The sequence below is a fragment of the Chrysochloris asiatica genome, unplaced genomic scaffold (assembly GCF_000296735.1).
Source record: "Chrysochloris asiatica unplaced genomic scaffold, ChrAsi1.0 scaffold00105, whole genome shotgun sequence".
NCBI lineage: Eukaryota > Metazoa > Chordata > Mammalia > Afrosoricida > Chrysochloridae > Chrysochloris > Chrysochloris asiatica.
In genome coordinates, this window is record NW_006408623.1 from 4,844,290 (window position 1) to 4,854,583 (window position 10,294).

Below are 10,294 nucleotides of genomic sequence, written 5' to 3' on the forward strand. Positions count from 1 at the left end.
ACCAGGACTCCTCTATAAGTTAGGTCCTATTGAAATTAAAATTCCTATTTTATTGGTGTGGAACCAGGAAGGTTAGATTAGTTAATCAAGTCAGTGGCAGAACTGGGGTTTGAACACATGCAGTATGATCCTGTGGAGTCCTGGTATTGCAGTGGTTAAGCACTTGGCTGCTAGCCACAATGTTGGCTGTTGGAACCCACCAGCCACTCGACAGGAGAAAGATGTGCAGTCTGCTTCCATAAAGGTTATACCAGAACTGAAACCCAGTGCCTTCGTGTCTATTCTGACTCCTAGTAAGCTTCAATGTGGTTTCTGAGAGGCAGTCTTTAGGGAAGCAGCCGGTTTCATCTCGCTCCTGCTGAGCAGCTTCCCAATGCCTAACCCACACTGAGCCCCGAATCCCTGTGGGGCAGTCTTCTGTTCTGCAGGGTGGTGTGAATCTGAATCGACTCTACAGTGGTGGGCTTGGGTTTGGGGGGAAGGGGAGTGATTCCAGAGCCCCTGTTCAACACTGCAATTGTATGAAGTGAACGTCTGTAAAACAGTGTTTTTAAACAGTTCAGATGTGCATACTAGACAAATGAGGAATGTTTCTGAACGTGTTTCGAATCCATTACCAAGCTGCTCACCAACTTTGCGTATCCCCCTTTTTGTTTTTAGCTGTGGAACAATTATTTTCACCTGGCTGTGGCTTTCCTTACCCAAGAATCCTTACAACTGGAGAATTTTTCAAGTGCCAAGCGAGCCAAAATCCTTAACAAGTAAGTCCTCATCCAGTTCGGAGCCCCAGAGCCTGGACAAGATCCTCCCCTTCCATTTAGCATAATGTACGTGGAGTCTCTCAGCCAAGTTGGTACAAATGGAGTTGTAATCACAATGTAATGAAAGGGTGGTTTTAAATCATGAATCGGCTGCTGCCTTTTCTAACCTGTGAATCAAGATCTAAAATTGCATCGGGGAGGATTCGGAGTCAGTGGGATTCCAGACAGCGCCACACTGGATGGGCGTTCCCAGAGACAACTGCTTCTCTGTGGAGTCTTGTGATACCATTCCACTTGTTGGTAATTTATTGCTTAATTCTTCAGTTCTGCTTCTATAGAAAGCTCTGGTGTCAGGAGTCAGATATAAGAATGGGCCACATCAAATGTCAAACCCAAATTAAGTACAAGATTGACAATGAGCCACGAAACAAATAACCCCTAGAAATTTTAGGGCATACTCCGAAAATGTGACTGTTCAGTTGTCAGTTACCTTAGCATCTCTGGAGCGGAAGTGAAATGGTGATACAAATGGTGGGACAAAACCTGGGACCCCTGAGGCAGGGCTGAGGGCCCAGCTGGGGGCTCAGAAGGCCTCCTGGTAGTGTCGGTGGGTGGTGAAGGAAACCCCAAATCTTGCCAGTTGATCCAATGGACAACCAGTCCCCAAAGGCCATTCTGCCCTTTGCTGTATATGACTACTGCAGTTATGTATTCTGGAAATGTAAGATCACTAGAGGGTAAATCTGGGGACCCACTGGGCCCACTGTGAGATGGCCCCAATGGGAACTGTCTTAGGCCAGGTTTTCTAGAGAAGCAAAACCAATGAAACATATGCATGTATCTATATAATGAGAAAGGAGCTCTGGTAGCGTAGTGGTTATGAATCGGGCTGTGAACTGTAAGGTCAGCAGTTCAAAACTACCAGCTGTTCCATAGGAAAAAAATAAAGCTTTCTGCTCCTGTAAAGATTTACAGTCTCAGAAACCCTGTACAGGGCCGCTATGAGTCAGAACCAACTCCATGGCACATAACCACCACCATATAAAGAGAAGTTTGTTACCAAGGAAATGGCTTACAATTGCAGAGTCCCAGCTCCCCAGTGGAAGAAAGAGAGGGAGTCCCTCCCACATGTCCATTATATTTGGAGCAGGCCACACCCCCAAGGAAACATCCCTTCAACTGATTGGCTGCTCATAGCCACCCATCGTAGAGTTCACTATGCCTGTATTAGGTTTCATCACCATGGGAATAAACTCATCCCAACTGCCAAACCTCTGGAAATCCTGGCCTCATTAAGTTGCCATCAAACTCTAACCATCACAGGTACTAAAACTCCACTATTAATCTGACTTCTATATGTCCCTACTTTGACTGGTGGGCCACAGTAACATTTTTGGGTCTCAAAAATGAAATTATTGTCAACTAGTGCCCAGTGATCCCTAAAATGTCTGAGAATTTCCTTGTCCACGATGAACAATCACCATAGTAACAGGCCCTAGGTCCCTTTGGAGAAGACTGGCAGAGAGATGAACAGTGTCCATTTTTGGAAGACAGTGGCCGTGTGGTCAATAGAATGGCTCAAGTCTGGCAATTGACTGAAAGGCCTTGGCTCTCTTTTGAGAATTCTAGTGTGTCTTTTGCTCATTTTCCATAGATCTCTTCTGCTTGTACGGGTCAAGTCAGAAACGAGTAGGCTTACCTTGATGTCATTCCCAGGGACAGCATGATCAACTGCCAACACCATGCGTCTATGACAGTCTTCCTATTCTGGTCACTGTGTTGACCCTCTGCTTATGCTAGTGACCACTTCCACCTTGTCTCTGAAGGGCCTGGAAGGTGGGATTCTGGCCGGGCTTGAGGGGTCTGAATGGTCAGGAAACTGACCGCCCACAGCGGAGCGTAATCCCGGGGGTCTCCCTCCCAGGGAGGATGCCCAGGGGCCACAGGGTGGACTGTTGACGCTGCCAGATGACAGTCTCTGGACTGACCAGGTGAACCTCTGAAACTCTCCCAGGGTTGGTGACTCTTAGTAAGGTCTTGATCCCTCCCTGCCAAGTGTCCCCATCCCCTCACATCCGTCCCTTATGGCAGCAGCGTGGTTCAGCACACCAGGAAATACCAGCATCAGAAGATCTGCCTATTCATTTTCTCTTGTTAAGCTCCCAGCTTCCTGATTACTGAGGTTGGAAGATAATTAGGATATTCATTCCAAAGACACTCACCAAAGTACATGGGAGTCACAGGAGAGAATGGACCACACCACACAGAGAACTGATTATGTCAAACCCAAATTGAATACCAGACTTGCCAATGAAGTGCAAAACAAATGACTCCTAGGAACCAAAGTCCATGACCAGAAAATTCAATTGCTCAACCTTCAGCCACCCTCGGTGTAAGCAACTCCTAGCCAATGAAGAACAGAAATGTCAAAACAATGCTAAACTGTTCTTCATCTGCCATCCAGACCCCCCCAAGCTTCCACATTGTTGTTGTTGTTGTTAAGTGCCATCAAATTGGTTTCTGACCCTTAGTGACCCTGTATAGGGTTTCCGAGGAGCGGCTGATGAGCTTGAACTGCCAACCTTGTGATTCAACCCGACCTTTCAGTCCAGTACCACCTCAGGACTCCTCCACATTATTGGGGCTCCGGAAATCATCATAGAAGTTAAAATATTGGACTTTCGATTATTGGCTGGATTGGAAATTTTAGGAACCTTTTGAGTTATGGTGTTGGAGGAGAATATTGAAAGTGCCATGGGCTGCCAAAAGGACCAATAGATCCATGTTGGAAGAAGTGCAGCCAGAGCGCCCCCTGGAGGCCAGGATGACCAAACTTCATCTCTCATACTTCGGACATATTGTCAGGAGGGACCAGTCACTGGAGAAGGATATCATGTTTGGTAGGGTGGAGGGTCAGAGAGAAAGAAGAAGACCCCCAGTGAGATGGATTGGCCAAGTGGCAACATCAATGGGCTCAAGCGTGGCAACAATTGTGAGGTTGGTCCAGGACCGGGCAGTGTTTTCTTTGCTGTGTATAAGGTCGCTAGGAGTCGGTACCAACTCGATGGCACCTAACAACAACAACAAACACCATGTGTCCCAGTGTGGGGTGGCGTGTTGGGTGACCATGAAGAAGGAGCAGCTATAATGGGCCAGGCTTCCTTCTGGAAGAGAAAGGAGCGTGGACTGGGCACCCCTCAGCATACCAGGGAGCAGTGGTGCTCAGAGCAGACTTTTCCCTGTCAATGAAGGAGACCCAGGTTCAATCCCGGCCAGCTCTTCTTGTGCACAGCCATTACCCGCCTGCCAGTGGAGGCTTGTGTGTGCTGTGATGTGGCACAGATTTCTAGGAAATTTCCAGAATAAGATGGACTAAAGAAATTCTACCTGGCAAAGTCAGCCAGTGAAAACCGGACAACACAGCAGTCCGGTCTACAACTGAGGATGGGGACGATGTTTCACTCATCTGTGTGTGAGGGCTGAGTCCGCAACAGCAAAGCATATCTAAGCATAAGACTACTGTTGTAAAATGCTGTTGAGTCTATTCCAACTCAGTGACCCTGTATAAGGTTTCTGAGGAGCAGCTGGTGAGTTTGAACTGCCAACCTTGTGGCTTAAACCGACCTTGCAGCTGAGTTCTTACCCTATACCCCCACAGCAGGGACTCCATACCTATGTAGAATCGCCATCCTGAGAGGGCTCTAAGCAAATTCACCAGAGTTTAGGTAGGGACGCAGGGTATGGGATCCCAGCGGGATGTCTGCCTGGGCTGTGGAGAGGTGGCCTCCTGGGAACCCCCTGGGCAGTTTGAAAGTGTTGCTCCTCACTCTGCCGATGGCTGTGGTGGGACACACTTAGCCCAGTAACTGCAGCAACTGAGACCCGCACACTGAAAGACTGAGCCCCCTTCGGCGTATCCGCACAAAACGCTGTGCGCGGATATGGAGCGCGCCCTAGCTGGTCCTGGCAGGAGAACGTGGAATTAGGCATTGGAAAACCTGGCTTCTTGTCTCCTCTTCCCCCATGGCCTTGGGGGAAGTTCTGCCTCTCTCCTCTCTGGCAATGTCCCAATCCCCTCAACTGTACATTAGACAGGACCCTAATGACAGCCACCAACCTTGGCACCCACTCTGCAATCCCGATCCTCGGCAGGAGAATGATGAGCCTGAGACACTCGATGGTGTACTTTCTGGGGTAAATTCTCCTTGGGAAGAATGTGCAAGTGATTCGAAAACCCTCTTGAGTTCAGGTGACAGCTGTAACTCTCTTTGGGGATTACTCAGAAACACAGCGAGATTCATCAAAGCCGCCTTCTTATTAAAACTAAAGAAAAGATCAGTCTCGCTGCCAGGAATATTTAATCTTGCCCTTCACCTTCTAGCTCCTTTCTCTCTTTGTTATCCACGCACCTTGGTTGTATTTGACTGTTAAAATCTCCTCTTTAGTGCCTTTCTACGACAGGCCCATACTCTTCTAAAGAATGAATGCTCAGATCTTTCCTAATCCACCCCGTTCTTCAAGAAAATGTAACAGAGCAAGAGAAATCTCTCCCCCTTCCCCTGCTTCAGCACTTTAAAGAAATTGCTGTGCAGAGCAGGCTCTGGCCTGGTTCCCCTCTCCATATAGGCTGCCTGTTACCAGGAACTCAGCTCCAGACACAAAACCCCAGACCCATTTCCATGAAGTTAATTTTGACTCCTAGCCACCGTATAGGACAGGCTGACCCCAGAGGACTTCCACGAATGCGGGTCTTTCTGGAGGCTGACTGCTGTAGCTTTCTCCCTCGGACAAGCTATGGGTTTCTACTGCCCGTCTTTAGACAAAGAAAGGTTAAAATCCAGCTCCAAGTGCTTCCAGTCACTGTCTCTTTAAATCTGCACAGCCGGAGTGGTCAGTCCACACCATTACCCATTCCTGGTGGTTCAGTGGTTAAGCACTCGGCTGCTAACCTGAAGGTTGTCGGTTTGAATCCACCCAGCTGCTCCATGAGGCAAAGATCTGGTGATCTGTTCCCGTAAAGATTGTTGTTGTTGTTATGTGCCATTGAGTCAATTCGGACTCACGGTGACCTCTAGGACGGGGTAAAACTGCCAAGCTCACCAGCTGCTCCTTGGAAACCCTATACAAGGTCGCTATGGGTCGGAATCGACTCAACAGCACTTACCAACAACAACCATTACAGAAGCAGACTGTCTCATCTTTCTCCTGCAGAGCAGATGGTGGGTTCAAAATGCCAACGTTTCAATTAGTCTAATGCTTGCTTGACCCAGCACGCCACCAGGCTCCTTGCAGTCAGTCAGCTTCAGCTGTGGAAAACTGACCATCTCGTCTCAGACATGAGCAATCGTCTCACTCCTGAAAGACCTAAACCTGCCGCTGCCCGAAGTCTCTTGTACTTGGCATGTCCAGCTTTCAGGTGTCCCTAAATGGAAAGTCGGGTGACGGATAGTTGTGTGCCTGAGTAGAGGTTGTTGGGTACAGTTAGCTGGCATCAACCCCATGCATAATGGAAGGAAACCCTGCCTGATTCTGCGCCAGCCCCTGATCAATTGGCGATTCAACCCCAAAGGGTTTCTACTGGCTGATTTTGTAAGTCGATCACCAGGCTTTTCCTCCTAGTTTCTTAGTCTGGAAGTTCTGCTGAAATCTGTTCAGAGCTGTAGCATCACACAAGTTTTACTGACAGATGGATATTAACTGCCCATGGAGTGCACTGGCCAGGAATTAAACTCAGGTCTCCTGCTTGGGAGGTAAGAAGTGCACCACTGCACCACCAGCCCCTCACCGCTGAGAAGATGAACACAACATTAACTGGCCTTATTTTTGGAAGAGATGGAATCCCTGTATGACAAGGAATTCTGTGTTGCTTGGATATCATGAGAGAATTTAAAGCTTGTGTAGACAGCAAACGATGGGCCAGCCCAACCGTGTCCAGCTTTTCTCTCCTCTGGGGCTGGTGGTCCTCCCTTGCATATTGAGGTCTGAATACACAGTGGTGCAGGGCTGGAGATGGGGTGTCGTGTTCTCAGGCTGCCATAGACCTCGCTGTCCCCTGCTCGGTGGACCCTCCTCCTCACCAGGATGAGCACCCACGTGGGCCGTGCACCAGTTTCATGGTCACATCCCTCTTCCCTGTAAGTCTGAGGACGCCAGCTTCCCCCATGGCCACATGATCTCTGTGGTCTCTTCCAGCCTGGGTGGCCGCTGATGACATTTGCACATCACTTGTGCGGGAGCCAAGCGTACATGTGACGTCTTCAATACAAGCGCCCAATGGCTGCAGGACTTCATGGTGTCCGGATCAAATGTCCTAGGGCACCACTCATACAACCACAAATACACCTACGTTCCTGCCACAACTAACTCAGGGAGTTCAACAAGAGCCCACACCCTGTCCCCACGGTCCTCTTGGTGGCCTGCCTCATCAGCACTCACCCAGTCAGCGTCTGGGCTTAGAGATTAGTTAGAACGTTATCCCAGAGGATTGGCTTGTCCTCCTGGGTCTCAGTTTCTTTGTCTGTAGAATGGGTGCAGTCATTGGACCTCCTGCATGGTTCAGCCTGCTACGCAGGGGCTGCCCGATGAGATGATAACACGACAGTCCTCTGCTTGTTCTGTGTGACACACAGGTGTTGGGGTGTGGGAGGCTGCTAATAAGATGAGACTGTTGATTTTTAGGTAACGATGCTCACCCTAAGAGCTGCCAGGCAGCCATATGTAATCAGAATTCCCCCTTTGTGTCCTCCGGCACATGGATGTGAAGCCCAGCATCTACGACACAGCTGCCAGACTGCAATCCTGTATGATAATCTTGCAAATTATTATTTTTAATATAATCAGCTTTTTCCTGAGGCAATAAAGGAAAATGGTAAATTGCTCACAAACCAATAAAGGTTTATCTTGTGAAGCATCAAATTCTGTTTACTTGAGAAACATACACCACCCTGCTTCTCCACTGGGAGGCAAATTAACAATTATTTTCCCTGATAAACAAAAGAGCCGGAATATTGGATGACATTTCTGGGTGCTAAACCCTTCTTGTACCTTTAACCCTTTCACAACCGAGTTATTTTCTGCTTTGAATATTTTTGTTTGAAATCATGTGATTTTCAATAATGGAAAGGCATTTTGAATGACATGAAAATGGGTTTTGAGGCAATAAAGGTTTGGATGTAATTACTAGAACACATATGTCCCGAGGGGCGTGCAGTGCTGGGAGTGGAGGTGGAATGAGGCCTGTTTCCTCAGATTTACAATTAACACGAGTCACCACTAGATGGCAGCACACACTAAAAGTGGGATAGCTGGTTCCCACTAAGCCCAGAAGTTTGAAATGTAGGTAGGCACTATGTACCCCGGTCAGGAGAATGTTAAACTGATAAAGAAGGTGAGTTCTTTCAAAGACTTTCCCAGGTCTGGTCTGATTTTAACCCATGAAACTGCTCTAGCCATGGAGCTAAAGGATGCCTTTGGTGTCTGTTTACCGACAACATGCACTGGAAACAAACCGCCCCCTCGGGCCCCAGATCTGGAAGACAGAAAAACACTTTCGTTACTCGTCCACGGCCACTCCTTTCCCCACAGGGACAAGCATGTTGCGTAACCCACTGAGAACTGACACTAGAGTTCCTGTCCCAGAGCCCTCTCCCCCAATCCCTTCCACTCTGTCTCAGGGAGAGGAAACTTTCATTGCACTTAAAGTCATTCTAGTCTGCTTCCAGCTGCCCTGTGGAGTGACTCGGCTTTTTCTCTCCTCTGGTTTTCAGGTACGGAGATATGAGGAGACAGATTGGTTTTGAAATCAGAGACATGTGGTACAACCTGGGTGAGTAGCTGGGCTGTCTGGGGAAGGAGGAGGTTTTGCATCATCTGCGTTGGTTTTGTTTGTTGGTGCTGTTTTCAAAAATTGAGTTGCTCCTGTTCTCAGGAGAGCAATAGCTCCCTTTTGTAGTAGCTGTTTTCAGTAACCAGAGATGGTGGCGGTGTTGGAAGCCATTGACAGGATTCCAACTCTCGGTAAACCCACGTGACAGAGTAGGATTTTCGCGGCTGCGCCGTATCCATTCCTCATTCATCAACATGGTTAGGTTCCAGAGACTAGCTTGTTATGCAAAAAATGAGCAGAAATAGCAGGTGACCACATCAAATACCAAAATGAAGGATGAGTACAGCGTTACAGTACTGCTGAACCCCTGAGAATCACATCACACAAGCCCTGTTGACATCTAACCTGAACCACACCATGCCAGTGTTCCTCTCACTGCCAGATACATACACATCAATGGATAATAGAATGTTCACGATTGTCGTAAATGTAAAACGTCAGATACTGAAGTAGTTGGTAAGTGAAGAGTGAGTGTGATCTTTACAGAAACCGATCACCAGCTCTTTTCCCTGAAAAGCCTCTGAGTGGTTTTGAACTACCAACAGTTCGGTTAACAGCTGAGTGATTACCAAAATTAAAGAAATGAAATCCGATTGGTGGGGTGCAGAGGAAAATCAGTGTCAGATGAACACAGCTCTGTCTTGGAACCCGTTGCTCTCAGATGCCACTAACCTTCTCTCTTTTCCATGGTCCAAGCTGTGTTCATCCTCCTGTGAGACTTGCTTTCACCCACAAATGGTGTACCCACTCAATTGTGCTGCTTTAATGTACTTGAAGGGGGATTTTTGAAGGAAGAACCCATCCTTTGAAGGGTTTATTCGCTTACACAGAACTGAACTCAGTAGCTAAGTACACTGCCACCAGGTGTTGGTATCATAATGTGCATCCAAGCATTTTAAGCAATAAGGGATACATTTTATGTGTATTTAAGATCAGAAATAAATGCAATTTCCCCACCTACTTTCATCATTAAAAATAGCAGCAAGTTCTCTTTTCAAATTATAGCCAGTATGGGATGTTAGATAAGCTTCTTTATTATAGAGTGAATCACCGATATAGTTAGTATTCTTGCACCATTTTCAATGTGTCACCTAGTTGGAGTCTTGGTGTGGTGCTGTAGAATAAACACTAGACTGCTAACCATAAGGCTGGTGCCTCAACCTCAACAGCTGCTCCTTGGAAACCGTATTCAGGGTCGCTGTGAGTCAGAACCGACTTGACAGCACTTACCAACAACAATAACCGTTGAGGTTCAGCCATTCTGTCCCCAGCTCATAGGCTTGCTTTGTGCCAATGTCCCTGAGTGATCTCCTCCTTAGTGCTGTAGAAGGTGGTGGTCCTGTCCAGGGTTCAATGGTGGTGATAAGCAAGGCATTACCTGTGCTTCCCACCTGAGGCCCATGAGGACTCTGCTTCCTCCCCTCTTGGAAGAGGAAGCCTCTTCTCTTGCCTCCCCTAGTTAATCTTTGCTCTAACAGGAAGAGGGAGACATTTGTCCACCTCCCTCTCTTGTTCCCACAGGGCCCTAAGGGTTCACTTGTTTCCCCAGAGCTCAGGACAGCTTAGTAGAGGGATGGATGGATGGATGGATGGATGGATGGATGGATGGATGGACAGATAGGTCGACAGATAGCTAGATGGATGGATA

The 10,294-nt window shown here is 47.8% G+C and overlaps 1 protein-coding gene across 1 annotated transcript in view; it reads left to right on the top strand.

The window, feature by feature from the left end:
* DOCK1 (dedicator of cytokinesis 1) overlaps nucleotides 1-10,294 on the top strand; it is a 576,252-nt gene that overhangs the window by 447,052 nt on the left and 118,906 nt on the right. Inside the window, exons 32-33 of the mRNA XM_006867474.1 lie at nucleotides 661-761; nucleotides 8,528-8,586. Of these exons, the coding sequence (XP_006867536.1) occupies nucleotides 661-761; nucleotides 8,528-8,586 (160 nt within the window). The remainder of the gene's footprint in view (nucleotides 1-660; nucleotides 762-8,527; nucleotides 8,587-10,294) is intronic.